This window comes from Musa acuminata, chromosome BXJ3-2 (genome assembly GCF_036884655.1).
Source record: "Musa acuminata AAA Group cultivar baxijiao chromosome BXJ3-2, Cavendish_Baxijiao_AAA, whole genome shotgun sequence".
Classification (NCBI taxonomy): Eukaryota; Viridiplantae; Streptophyta; class Magnoliopsida; order Zingiberales; family Musaceae; genus Musa; species Musa acuminata.
This window is the reverse complement of record NC_088350.1, coordinates 35,376,372-35,390,091: the sequence shown is the minus strand read 5'-3', so window position 1 is coordinate 35,390,091 and position 13,720 is coordinate 35,376,372. Positions and strand designations below refer to the sequence as shown.

The 13,720-nt window shown below is 39.3% G+C and overlaps 3 protein-coding genes across 7 annotated transcripts; 2 read left to right on the top strand and 1 right to left on the bottom strand.

Moving 5' to 3' along the window:
- The first annotated feature begins 247 nt into the window (after positions 1-247).
- LOC135584843 (ribulose-phosphate 3-epimerase, chloroplastic-like) lies at positions 248-5,886 on the top strand. 3 transcript variants are annotated; one of them, XR_010494611.1, is made up of 10 exons: positions 248-580; positions 1,160-1,274; positions 2,030-2,170; positions 2,312-2,425; positions 3,322-3,400; positions 3,974-4,083; positions 4,167-4,223; positions 4,792-4,861; positions 5,022-5,131; positions 5,682-5,886. XR_010494611.1 is itself a non-coding variant. In XM_065140510.1 (9 exons), exons 1-9 carry the CDS (start codon positions 468-470, stop codon positions 5,069-5,071), a joined length of 849 nt encoding a protein of 282 aa, XP_064996582.1. In that variant the 5' UTR covers positions 300-467; the 3' UTR covers positions 5,072-5,135. The 3 variants fall into 3 exon arrangements, 2 of the variants coding, with proteins under 2 accessions (XP_064996582.1, XP_064996583.1); XM_065140510.1 differs by lacking the exon at positions 5,682-5,886 and having other exon boundaries at positions 300-580; positions 5,022-5,135; XM_065140511.1 differs by lacking the exons at positions 5,022-5,131; positions 5,682-5,886 and having other exon boundaries at positions 300-580; positions 4,310-4,861.
- A 2,097-nt stretch (positions 5,887-7,983) lies between these two features.
- Positions 7,984-8,936, top strand: LOC103976825 (late embryogenesis abundant protein D-29-like). The gene is made up of 3 exons (XM_009392150.3): positions 7,984-8,321; positions 8,392-8,457; positions 8,545-8,936. Exons 1-3 carry the CDS (start codon positions 8,036-8,038, stop codon positions 8,862-8,864), a joined length of 672 nt encoding a protein of 223 aa, XP_009390425.2. The 5' UTR covers positions 7,984-8,035; the 3' UTR covers positions 8,865-8,936.
- A 43-nt stretch (positions 8,937-8,979) lies between these two features.
- On the bottom strand, positions 8,980-13,574 carry LOC135631852 (vacuolar protein sorting-associated protein 27-like). Of its 3 annotated transcripts, XM_065139862.1 has the most exons (10): positions 13,336-13,543; positions 12,047-12,103; positions 11,887-11,954; positions 11,171-11,372; positions 10,984-11,105; positions 10,822-10,897; positions 10,672-10,731; positions 10,551-10,601; positions 9,796-9,874; positions 8,980-9,448 (listed from the first exon to the last, which is right to left on the bottom strand). In XM_065139862.1, exons 1-10 carry the CDS (start codon positions 13,414-13,416, stop codon positions 9,357-9,359), a joined length of 888 nt encoding a protein of 295 aa, XP_064995934.1. In that variant the 5' UTR covers positions 13,417-13,543; the 3' UTR covers positions 8,980-9,356. The 3 variants fall into 3 exon arrangements, with proteins under 3 accessions (XP_064995934.1, XP_064995932.1, XP_064995933.1); XM_065139860.1 differs by lacking the exons at positions 11,887-11,954; positions 12,047-12,103 and having other exon boundaries at positions 13,336-13,574; XM_065139861.1 differs by lacking the exons at positions 11,887-11,954; positions 12,047-12,103 and having other exon boundaries at positions 10,984-11,099; positions 13,336-13,574.
- Positions 13,575-13,720: the final 146 nt, after the last annotated feature.

Below are 13,720 nucleotides of genomic sequence, written 5' to 3'. Positions count from 1 at the left end.
TCAGAACGGGAGAGATTTAAGAGAAGAATATAGAACGGGCGATGTCAGTCCGTCAATGGATTTCTCCTAGCCAATAGTGATGAGTGAGGTGAGTCGGTCAATCGTCGCTTGGCGGAGCCTAAAAAGGCAGGTTTTCATATTTCTTAGAGCTTTGGATCTTTGTGCATCTTTCATCTTTCACTGAGAGATTTGTCGAAAGTGGGAGGGAGGTTTCTTACCCGACCGACCCCCCCCCCCCCCCCCCCCCCGCCTTTTGGCTGGCTTTGTGGTTCATTTAATTCCAACCCCAAGCAAGCGGATAGCACACGACGCGAGGCTGAGGCTGCTGAGATTTTGACGACCCTTTTCGACTCCCATCTCCATCTCCCTCTCCCGTCTCACAAATGTATATAAATATATTTATAGCTTCGTCCGCAGCCTCTGTTTGGTTGGTAGCCTTACCGATTAGGTGAAGGGCAGAAGAAGACATGATCGCCTCAGCGACCGCCGCCTCTTCGTCGTCGCTGGCGATTGCCGTCCCCCACAGCGGTCGACTTCGGAAATCATCCCTCCTCCTGTCTCGCACCAATATCGCCGTCAGGTTATTCTCTCTCTCTCTTCGAAACCCCGATAGACAGATCTGGAATTGGGTACAATCACTTTGACTACGCAGTTTGTGCATCTCCGTCACGTTTCAACCCACCACCTCTCTCTCTCTCTCTCTCTCGATCGATCGATTTATTTTGACCATAGATAGTTTATTTCCTGCCATGGATGCTGGGAATTCTCAAAAACGGATCTTGGCTTGAATACACTCCTTTTGTTTTCTTGCAATTCGTGTTTCGAAAACGGTCTTTGAAATCGACGTGGCTATTTGTCCGATTCTTGTGAATCCCCCTCTCTGAGAGGTTCCAATTGTTGATTCCCATTCCGGACAAAATTCTAATTGGCCATTGTTTACCTGCTCTTTAATATGACATACTTCTGCTTTTCCAATGGTTGTCAGATGTTACATGTCCGAGTTCCATCTCACTACTTCTGTAATGTGTTTATGTCTTGCTTCCACTGCAGTATATACTCGTGGAACCGTATAATAGTGTTCCATGATGACGTTTGATACTCTCTGGTAGCCAGCTACCTTGATGCTACTCTTTTAATGTTGTATTATGCAAACTTTCAGAAGGAATTTCCCAAGTGTGGTGAAGGCATCAGCTCGCGTCGATAAATACTCTAAGAGTGACATAATTGTTTCACCATCCATTCTCTCTGCTAACTTTTCCAAGTTAGGCGAGCAGGTTCGCTTCCAACTCAGATATGAGAATATGAAATGGTTAATACTCGAGTCTTTTCTTTGGTTCATACTTTTGCTGCGTTGTATGTGTTCAGCAATCGCTGCTCTTAAAGATTTTGTTTGCAGACTCTCATTAAGGAAATAATCTGCCTTAAGATGTAATGATATTCATTTTCGTTATTGAATTAGATTAACAAAATCTTTTCATTGTCATTCAAAGTGTTCCATCTATTGTGTTTGTTGAATGATTTAGCTTTTATCAGGTTCAGATACCTCTGCTTGAAGGGTTTAGCTCGATCTTGGCTCTTATGTTCCTTAGAAACATTATAGTTAACAGAACCAACGAGTCAGTGATACCTATGCCTTGTAAAAGAAACTTTCCTTTGACATATTCTATACACCTTATTATTCATCTTAGTGTGACCTTTTCACTGTGGGAGCTCATGTTTTGCAAAATTGATATAGGAGATTTATGATCATTGTACATTGTATTTTGTTTCTTCTTGACATTCTTTAGAGGTGACATATGTTAGGGAAGAGAAATATTTGTATTTGGGATCCATTACTTGACAATTTATATAAGAGGAGATTGAAGATACGTCCGTCATGTTTATGTTCTTTCTGATAATCAGTTTCAGCTCACTAATGTCTCAAGACCTTTTTCTTATTAGAACCTGAAAGTGTCAAGCAAAATTTGAAGAAAACAGGTGATTTAGAGCTTGTCATTGATGAAATTAATCATTAATGTCACATGTACAGGTTAAAGCTGTCGATGTGGCAGGGTGTGACTGGATTCATGTTGATGTAATGGATGGACGCTTTGTGCCAAATATCACAATAGGACCTTTAGTTGTTGATGCCTTGCGCCCCGTGACTGATCTTCCATTGGATGTGCATTTGGTATGATTCCTAGCTGGTTCTTTAAGTTACAAGCTTGTACTCATGTTTTTTAGTTTATATAATTCTGATGCCTTCAATAATTGCAAATTTATTGGCATCAAGTCATATTGACAATTTTCTTTTCCGGAATCCAAATTATAGATGATCGTAGAACCTGAGCAGCGGGTTCCTGATTTTATCAAGGCAGGTGCAGACATTGTCAGTGTTCATTGCGAACAGTCATCTACCATTCACTTGCATCGGACAATTGATCAGGTAATTTTTACAATCAAGTTTGTCTCAGTTAAAATGATATTATTTTGTGTGGCATGTGTCTATAATACTTAGAATGTGCAAACTTCTTGATCTGATTGCAGATGAGAATTTATGTACTCTCAAACTTTGCCATTTAGTGAATTTAAGGGTTATTTCATGAGACTGTTTATGTTGGTTAATAATATGACTGATTTTGTCCCTCATATTTTGGGGTTTGTTCCAGCATCTATATAATTATGCTTTTGATGTTATCTAATTCCTAAATAGATAAAACAATTAGTTGAGCTTTCTTTCAATAAACCATTTGTTTTGCTATCTTGATGCTATGCATCTTTTAGGCAAAATACACTTAATGCAGTTGTGATATGAATTGACATAGTTTGGTGAAATTAATACAGGTCAAATTTCCTGCAGTTTGAATTGCCATTACATACATAGTTTCGTGAAATTAGTTATGCTTTCCATGCCTTGTGTATTGAGTCATCATCTCATAGAATTGATTATATTAACAAACATCTTGTTCATATCATAAGATGATGAAAATTTCCGAACCTCAAATTTTGCAGCAAATTTTCTCGAAGAACTTTCCATGAAAAAGACATTGCTTTGATTGGAAACTTTTGTTTCACTTCTTGGTGACTAAATTTGGAAAATGCATTTTCAAACAAATAGGATAGTCCATAAATGGAAACTAACAGAACTTTTACTTGCACCTTTTGAAGAAATTTATGTTTTATTCTTCTGTAAAAGTTGATACTCTGAAGTTTGGACTTTGAAGTTTGTTCCCAGATGTCAGTACACATCTCTCCTGGTTATAAATATGTATTGTATCTGAAGTCTTTTGAAAATGGGTGTTAGTTTTACAAGAGACAATCATGTACTTCCCTTGATTTCAGGTAAAGAGTCTGGGAGCAAAAGCTGGAGTTGTTTTAAACCCTGCAACCCCATTAAGTGCCATAGAGTATGTGCTAGATGGTAAGATTTCTATTCCAATCATTGTTCATATTTGATAAAGAAATCTGACCAGGTAATGTAAAACTTGTGGGGCAAAGTTTGGGGGCAAATGTTCTTTAAAACTGTGAAGGGATTGCAGCTTCCCTTTGATTTAATTTGGGAATGTGGCACTGAATTCAAATTGCAGAATAAATAATTGGCATCCTTTTCAGCCTAATTGTCAATATCATTCTGCTATGGTCTTACCTCTCTGTGCTTTTGAAGTCAAGAAATATGGTATAAGGAAATCATTGATGTTCTTAGAAGAGTTTACTTGCTTCATCATGGCCACTCATATTTGGAATGAGAACTTCAGCTATAATGATCCAGGACGTAATAATGAGCTAATAGCAGATAAGCCTAGAAACATGGTACAATATTTATGTAAGATTCTAGGAGCTGGCCCACAAAGTTTGTGATTCTCCATATGAGTCTTTCATTTTTTTTATTTCTCTTTTTATCTAGTGTTAATGTGAAATCATTGCTTTTAAGATGACACATCATGTATCAGCTTTATAATTACTGAGCAGATTTTTCACTTTTTCGCATGGGCAGTGGTGGATCTTGTCTTAATTATGTCAGTCAATCCTGGGTTTGGTGGCCAGAGTTTTATTGAAAGTCAGGTGAAGAAAATTTCAGATTTGAGGAGGTTATGCGCTGAAAAGGTACGTACGAACAACATTTTTTTTTTCAATTTTTTTTTAGTACAAAGAGGCTATGCAATTCATAATTTCTTCCTGGGATGCAGGGTGTGAATCCGTGGATTGAAGTGGATGGTGGTGTTGGTCCTTCAAATGCATATAAGGTGCCTTTCTTGAGTCATATCAATTAATTGTTTCAACTTCCACATGTATGGTCTTTTCTCAATTGATATATTTAACATTATCTCAGTCCAGGGTGGTAATGATAGGCAGTTGAATGAATCACCCTATCCACATGATAGGCAGAGGAATGTGTAAGATATTCAGATGCACTAGGCTCAAACGACTGCATCATGCATAACAGAGGATTCAAAACCCCAAGCATAGGAAAGCTTCCCGAGTGGCTCAATCACCAGGCTACTTGGGTGGTGGCACAATATGCAGTGGAATGCAGTTTATAGGTTTTCTGCCCTGATGATTGTTTTGCCCATCGTGTATGTCTTTGCCATGAGGGAGTAGATATGAGAAGTTCGTTCAAAGGATGGCACGTAAGCTTGATCATTTAGGAGTTTGTCGTACAACAGCCAGGAAATTTTATGAATGGTCATTGGTGCCGTTATTTTCTGCTGCATCATGTTCACTGACACCACCAACTAACCTTGTCTTACTTAGCAAGCATTTTTGAGTTTTCAAGGTAAATCAGGTAACTCATTTGTTCTTTGTGCATCGCAGGTTATTGAAGCTGGCGCTAATGCTATAGTTGCAGGTTCTGCAGTCTTTGGTGCCAAAGATTATGCAGAAGGCATTGACCTTACTTTTTCATTCAGTAACTCAAATCTTTATACTCCTAATTAAACTGGTTTACGTAAAACATGAAGGAACAATGAAAAACTATAGTTCTTTGAAGTTTAAATAATGATGTGCCCTCAGGGTTATTTGAACAGTGACTTTTGGTTTTGCAGCAATAAGAGGCATAAAGACTAGCAAAAGGCCTTTGGCAGTTGCAGCATAAAGGACATTCTCCCCAGTAAGGATTACTTGGATGGCTTAAATTATCGGGGTTCACACCACTGTAAGTTTATTACTGCAGTATTGACGTTAAGATGCGAGCATCTAATTTTGTAGTCATTTTAATGCACTGGAAACCAAGTAGGGAATAGAGACTTGTCCCATAATAGCTCAGCAAACAAGCTTATTTTGTGAGACGGTATGTTTATTTGGTTAAAGGGTGCTAAGCTTATTCTAACAAAATGGTATAAGTAGCTACTCCTTCCCTCTACACCATTATGTAAATCTTTTGGAGAGAAAAAAAGTTTCCTTCTGATATGTTTTTATCAATGAAAACTAAAAATCCTTTTGCATTGACTAATGCATTGGCATATTCCACAAAAAATGTATGACACGAGTTATTTGTATCGCGTGTTACTTTGTTTCTACTTATTTTTTTAATGTTTAAGAAAGATACATTATTGGCATTCCTTAAAAGTTATTCCACAGTAAAAATTCTCTTCTTTTTTCTTTGATAAAATATGACTTTGCATGCTTCTCAAGCAAGAAATTGTGAATTCTTTCTCAAGATTAAAGCTGTTTGTTGATTCGTACAATTTGCTTTTCTTTTACAGCTACAAAAAGAAAATAAAGAAGTCTATGACGGCATCCGATCGGCTGTTCAACGACGCTCGAAGCTATTTTGTGCAGATATAAGTATTCCTTTTACAAATTATGATGTAACTTGAAATTGCGGAGAGTTGTTTATTATAAGTTGCAGTGAGAATAAGGATGTGGATTATAATTCTATTACATTATCTATACTCTCCTGTTTGTTCCCTTGTGTTGTGATGTTGCTGTTTCAGTTCTCAGTTTGTTTACTTCAATTACCAAGAAAACTTGATTTGTTCTTTTGCTTGAAGCGATGATGTGATCACGACGTTGTTGGATCAAACATACGTTTTTTCTTTTCTTTTTTTTTTTTGGTTTGGAAAAAGCCAAATAGGATGGAATGGAATTGAATTGAAGTTCTCAGATTCGTTCTTCGTTCTCTTCGGATGAATCAAGCTGATGTCCTGACAAAATAAAAGAAATTTTAGAAGCCACTTTGTTGTCCGAGTGCGGTGCGGTAAGAATACGGCAAGTCTACGTAACGCGCTTTCAACCAGGTTAGGGTCACCACCGGTGACAGTACGAAACTGGAATTTGGCTGATTTGACAAAGAAATTTTTTTTTTCGAGCCACTTTGTCGTCTAAGTACTGCGCAGTAACTTCACCGTGGGGCTACGGACTCCGCCTGTTGGCTTGGTTAGGGTCACCGCCGATGATGGTACGAACACGCAGTTTAACAACCGAAAGAAAAATCTTTTGAAGGCACTTTGTCGCCTGAGGGTTGTGCGGTAAGTCCACCCCGTGTTTTAGCGTCACTTCCAGTGACTGTACGAAAAGGAAATTTAACAGATTCGACCAGAATTTATTTTTTTTTTAGCCACTTAGCCATGCAAGGGTTGTGAGGTAAGGTCACCGAGGGTGCAGGTACTCCACTCGATTCACTAGATTCCGGTCACCATCGTAAAGTCACGAGAACCAAATTTGACTGATTTAAACCAAGAAATGGTGTTCCTTTTAGACCAAGGATAAGCTCAACCACGAGTAGTCTTCTTTCGGATAATTAGAAATTATCATATAGTTAGACGTCTTTAATATTTTAGTCTTTATACTTATAAAATTTATATTAAAATTTTTATAATTATAAAAGTGAAATATTTTACTTTGTATACCCTAACACCATCTTTTAGTAAAAAAATAATTGACAAAAAAATAATTTTAACATCCTAATTATATTTTCGATGATGACGGACAACGATATAACTGAGGGCTGTGAGTGACTATTATGGTTATGATCGACAAGAATGATGCAATAGTCAAATAAGAAAGTTATGGATATTTGAGCTTCTTGTGGGGGGGGGGGGGGGGGGAGGGGGGGATGAAAAGGATGAGGAAGGAGAGTGATGGCGAAAGGGAGGAAGAAGGAAAAGGGTGACATTGACACTTTGCATTTGTATCGATGATGATGCTCAACAACTGAATTAGCATCGACATAGATGTTCTTTCTCGCATCATTGCTAGGGTCGATGTAGATGCAAAACGACATCGCTCTACATTTGCATTTTCGTCAATATCGAGCAAAGCGACACCACGCTTCCCTGCATCGTTATAGCATCAACATAGATGTCGAGTAATGCTCTACATCTATCAATGTCGATGTAAATGTCGAGCAGTCCTTTTACTCTTAATGCAACGCAACATTACTCTTCCCCGCATCATTATTAGCGTCGACGCAAATGCAAAGTGGTGCCGCTCTGCATCTGTATCTACATCGACATCAATGTAGATGTCGAGTAGCCCATTTGCGTCGTCGACTTTCTCCTCTCTTTTTGTCTCATCTCTCGTTGTCGATCTCTCTCCTCATTCACAATAATCACTCATGGCCCTCGATAGCAACATCATCCACCAACATCGAAAACATAATTCGAATATTTAGATTATTTTTTTATCTATTATTTTCGTATTATTTATGTACATAAAATATACTCCGTCGATAAAATGAACGATGTTAGAATAAATCGAGTTAGATGTTTCAGATTCTAATATAAATTTTTTGATTTTAACAATTGAGATGTTAAGAAAATCTAAGATAATATATAATTAGATCTCTTATTATTATTATTATTATTATTATTATTATTATTATTTACCTTTTTATTCCTTCACATATTCCTCCTCGACAAAGGCCGAGCAGGGACGTCTCGAACGGTGAACGTGTTCGACCAAATGCACGTGGCATCGAGTTCGGACACGGGCGACACGCGGCGCGGAGAAGACCTCTCCATACCATGCACTCCATTCGCTTAAATTCCCCTGGCGAACTCGTCACCAATGCCGAGCTTCCAGAATCGAAGCGCCGAGAGATACCAAAACCGCAGCCATGGCCGTGGACACGAGCAGCAAGCTTTCTCGCAGCGTCCTGATGCTTCTTCTGCTGCTCTCTGTGCTTCTTGTAGCAGCATCAGCAACAACGGAACATGAAGCAGAGGAGAAGGGAAGGGAAGGGGGGGAGCCGTCGGAGTCGTGGACTGCCTGGGCTAAGGATAAGATATCCGGTGGTTTTGGTCTCAAGAAGAACCAGGAAGACGAGGAGGAGGAGGACGCAACGAGGAAGGTCGAAGAGGCTGCGACGACAGGTCGGGAACGAGGCCAAGAGATGATTCATGGTAAGTCCGAGTAGGCTTTGGACGCCGTTGAGAAGATGTTCTGGATTTAATGCCTTGATCTTCGTTGCAGACAAGGCAGGGAAGGCCAAGGAAGCAGCTGAGACGAGCACAGAAAAGCTGCAGGAGATCGCCTCAGGTTAGCTTGCTCTGTCTCCATAACCCGCTTAACGTTTTGTTGGCTTTGGTCGTCTTGTGCTCGAGGTGTGGACATGGGGTTGTACAGAGATAGGAAGCGAGGCGGCGGAGAAGATGGGCAAAGCAAAAGAGGCTGCCGCGGAGAAGGCAGCGAAGGCAAAGGAAGCGGCGGGGAAGACAGCAAAAGAGGCAGCGGCCGAGGCCAAAGAGAAGGGGGCCAAGGCGAAAGAGGAGGCGGTGAAGACAGCGGAAGAGGCGGCGGCCAAGGCGAGGGAGTCTGCCACGGGCGCGACGGAGAAGGCAAAAGAGAAGGCGAAGGAAACGGTGGACGCGGCAAAGGAGAAGGTCGAGGCGGCCAAGGAGTACGTCATGGGCGGCGGGGCTGAGAGAAACGAAGAAGAGCTGTAAGAGCTTCGAGTCACAATCCATCCTGCTCGCCCACTTTGTGATCTCTGCAATAAAATACTAATTTCGTGTTTACTTCGAACAACGTGTAATATACCCCCCAAAAATGCTGATAATATGCACAAAAAATCCATATATGTATATCAAAAGAAAATATCCAAATATGAATTAATTATTTGATAGAGCAAATCAAACCTGAGCACAGCCGAGTCGTAGCTTCCACAGTGCACAACGCGCCACTGTTTGGATCACTGCGGACGAGGAAACACTAACATTCGAGTATTAAGTATCGCATCGAAGATGGAAGATAGCATAGCACGCGACATGAAAAATGACAGGAGATTATAATGGCTCTACGGAGAACGAAATAGTTGAGTTATTGCTCGGTTAAGCCCGATGAGAAAGAGCTCATCTTCTTCTTCAAGGCAACCAGAGTCTTCTACCACCACAACTGGGAGTGTTTGACGCCTCTCGACTTGGGGGAGACTCAGACAGTTAAATTGCTTGTCCAGTGCCTGCGAGTTCTTCTGCCTTCTTGCGCATCTTGTACTGCAACATGGTGGGCGCACAATCCAAAGGTGTTTCACCTGACAAAAGAATACTACTTATTAGTAGCATCAAGGTATGAATCATGGATGCACTCATGGATTTTCTTTTGGTTCCTGCTGAACTGAAACACATTTAATCATATTTTCCAATCTGAACAAGATGTGCACAGGGATGTGGGAGATTCTCTGTTATTTTTCTTTTATATGGAATCAAAAAAATAGTTCGTTAACATGATTGATGTTCGATGTAAAAGAATTTTAAACAGGATAATTCGTCATTTTGCAGGATGAACTTTGAACCGTAGCATAGGATAAGCATTTGTAAATTAGACTACCAAGGAACTGAACTGTCCTACTAAATGACCGGTAGATGAAATAACAATCACCTTGAGCATTTTTAGATTCTGTACTCGCTCCATGATCCATGAGAATGAAAGCTATTTCAGTCTGATTAAAAACTGCAGCCTGCAGTTGGAAGAAAGTTTTTATCAGAGAGAGAGAGAGAGAGAGATTCTGCATATATAACTTTGCTCTTGCAATTGATCAACCAATTAAACTATCGGATATTACATCAACAGAGAACAAACGATGGCAAACCCAAAACATAATAACAAGCAACCAAAAAGCATGCCAAGACATCAGGAAAATGTATTTGATGTGAGGAACCATATAGATGACTCCGATGCACAAAATTTCCAATCTACTCTTATGCATATCCGTAAATGGTGGGGCTTTACTTTTTAATATGGTGGGATAATTAGCTAAATACATTCTCTTCCAAGAAGCAAACACTCAAATCAATCAACGTAGATTGATTCAAGTAAATGGTGCTTTTATTTAATGATGGCAATATTTGAAATCCAAGGCTTGCGAACCATGATCCCTAAGAAGATCATAAAGCTTGAATTTTGCAAGGTGTGATGAATTTTGAAAACTCTAAATAATCACTAACCAAACAACTGAGATTGCTGAAGAAACAGAGACCAGGAGAATATCTAATAAATGAACTGGCTAACTTGAAAGATTTTCGTAGATGCTTTTTATTCTCTCAAAAAAAGATACTTCAACCAATTTACGCATGCCAAATATATAGGAAAACACCTGCAAGACCCATTTTCATCTTATTAGAGGGAATACATACAAGATGTAGCAATGTCAAGCCTTGCTTGTCACAGTAGTTTGGATCCACCCCCTGTCCCAGAAACAAAACGTCAGCTTTGTATCAAAGATGTGCAGAGCAAGAAAATCAAGAACATATATACCTTACTAAGAAGTTCTCTGACGGCTGTAGAATCACTGTTCTTAATTGCTTCTCTTAAGCCCTGAAGAAAAACAAGTATCACCTTAGTTATATTTTCTAGAATTGAATGATATGTAACCATGAGACAGAAACACAACCTATTACACTTTACCTCTCCGCTGACATCATAATTTGCACAAGCCTCATCTAAGGCATTGTTGCTTGCTTGACCAAGGTTGAAAAATGAGCTGTAAATGTTTTTAACAAAAATGTCACAGAACTCGATTTTAAGTGCTTATGCTGGAAAACTTGGAACAAACAGATGATGGGTGACCTTGGCTTGCTGGATGAAGTAGCAGCATGCTTCCTTGAAATGGATTCTGCCGGTTGCTGGCTGCTACTAGTCTTCCTTGGTTTTGGGTTGGACTGTATGTTTAACATGGTAGTGCCCTGCATCTACAATTAAGCAGCTAAGTTGATGCAAACAGCAGTGGCTCAAGCGAAGTGTAATAAGAATGTACCTGCATGGGAGCTGGTTCGGGTGTTGGAGTTACACATATGCACAAAGGCATCCCACACTTACACTCGGGAACACCTACCATGGATTCACCTGAAGTTGCTTTAGCCACTAAATTAGTGTTTTCATGCAGTGTCAATCTTGAAATTGAGTCTGCTCCAACATCAGAGGAATTTGCCAAAGCCTGTGTATCATCTTTTTGAGACCTAAAGAACGAATTTAGGAAGCATCATTTTGTATAAAATCCACATGATTGGTATGAGTAACAAATAAAAAAAAAATCTACTTTATAAAGAAAAGTCATTTGATATCTCCTAAAGCGGATTATCAGGTCAATGTCATCTCTCTGAAATTGAGGCATCTTGTTTGTGAGTTTGAGTCGACCAACAATAGTCTTATACCAAACTCTAAGCCAAGAGCAAGGATAAAGGAAAAGTTATAAGGATTCATCAATTCAATGTGAAAACCAAGAATAGCAACCATTGCCATTGTGATGACCAAATAGAAGCCTAGGGGCAAAACAAATGAAAAGCTAGTAAAAAATCATCAATTTTGTGTGAGCTGATAAAAGAAAGCTGTCAAAGTTCTAAAGAAGACCATTTGTAATGCACAGCAAATTACAAGCAAGCATTTAATAGGATTTATAAGGGAAAAAAGATAATAGGGGCATACCTCGTTAAACTAAGAATGATAGAAAAAAAAAAGAGGCAAAAAATTTACCGAGGGGAATTGTTTAAACAGTCGGAGCAGACTCTGACATCAGAGTATATGCCAAATTGCGGTAAAGCCTAAAAAGATAAGTAGTATCTTAGCAACACATATTGGTCTCAGGCTTATGTGTATTTACATTAAAACCAAGATAGGTACTAGAGGCAAGTACCATGTAGTTTGATGAATGTTCATGACAGAGTGTCCTGCCACAACATCGACAATGATGCTGTACATAAATATTACCAAATGAGCGACACATTTATCTTTAAAACATAGAAAAAATAATCAAATTATGTATAGGAACTTGCAGAACTTAAACCAAATATTATCAATTAACATATCAAACATACCTACAAATCATATGCTGCACATTTATCCTATGTCCAAGTGCTCATGTGAAAAGTAATGTAATCATATTTTCAGAATACTTGTAAAAACACTACTAGATGACAAAAATCGTGCATTTGCAAGAACCTCCCATGTCTCCCTGAGAATTCACGTTATTTGTAATTTGTCACTTCATGCATCAAAAGTGATGCATATTTTGGTGTAATCAAGGCAGCAGAAGTATCCTCAGCCACAGACTAGAACTTATTAGGACCCATTAATACGAGGCTCAGTAAATGCCTGATTCTTGTAGGAGGGTAAGTATGGACCATATCTTAGAAGGCAACGAGTTTCTTCCAACCCTATGATTAAGTCACAATGATCGACTCACATCCAGCGAAAAACAAGATACAAGCTGGTATAAGTAAAAAAGTCAAACTACATATTTGTGTCAGAAATTTCACGGCATGATTTCTGCTTCCACATCAATTAGTTACATCAAGAAACTAATGAGAAATTTTGGACTTAACAACATCATTCATCAAAATATTATAAGGTAAAAGAAATTTAGCATGCATCTAACTTATGGCAATATGTGGCATTTCTCCTTTTTATATTAACTCTTAGCTACTAATCTGCTTGAAGCACATAAAGAACTTAACTCCGTTTATAACGTATAGCCAAATGTCGACGGATTTAGTCCATTAATGTACAAAAAGCGAAAAAAAAAAACACATAATAGAACAAAGGGGCTGACTCACGAACACCACATAGTCAGTCAACACCATCAATTAACACGAGACGATGATCCAGGGAAGAAATAAAAATGAATAACAGTAATGCAATTGAAAAAAAATATTCAGTATTTATTGAACGATCCATAGCATCATAAGAATTCTGTAATGAAAATAGTGCAACTATGCACCCCAGTTAAAAATCAATCCTGTCAATATCACAAACACCTAGAAACTGGAAAAGTTTGGACTAGGAGAGGGCTAGCAGCAATCTCCGGTGTCGTATTGCCTGATACCAGCTAAATTCGATCCACCCGCATCGACAATTGCTTTTGGCATCATAGAAATAGACACGCGAGAAAAAGCGTAATATCTCTCTCGATAGGGAACAAGGTACCCGGCGGCGGAAGGTGGTAAAGCTACAGTTGCAGACGTCGCAGCGGGAGGATTCCTGGAAGGGCGGCGGCGTTTCCGCCATGGATCCGATCTCCGATCTGCTCCTCGGATCCTAAACGCGGAGAAGTTCCAAGGGCAAAAGGTGAAATCCGCAATCGAGAGAGAGGGAGAGACAAGAGAGGCAGAACGATGCAGTATGCGACGGTCGACGCATATAAGATGCATTTATTGAGCAAGCCTCATCTGAGAAAGGGCTAACGATACCCGCTCGGCTACCACTCCCATCATTGGACCAAAATTTGTGGGGCCCGTAGCAAGTTATGTGGCCCAGAGAAACAAGATCCAAACAGGCAACAAAAAAGAAAAGGGTGACACGGAGGAGAGAG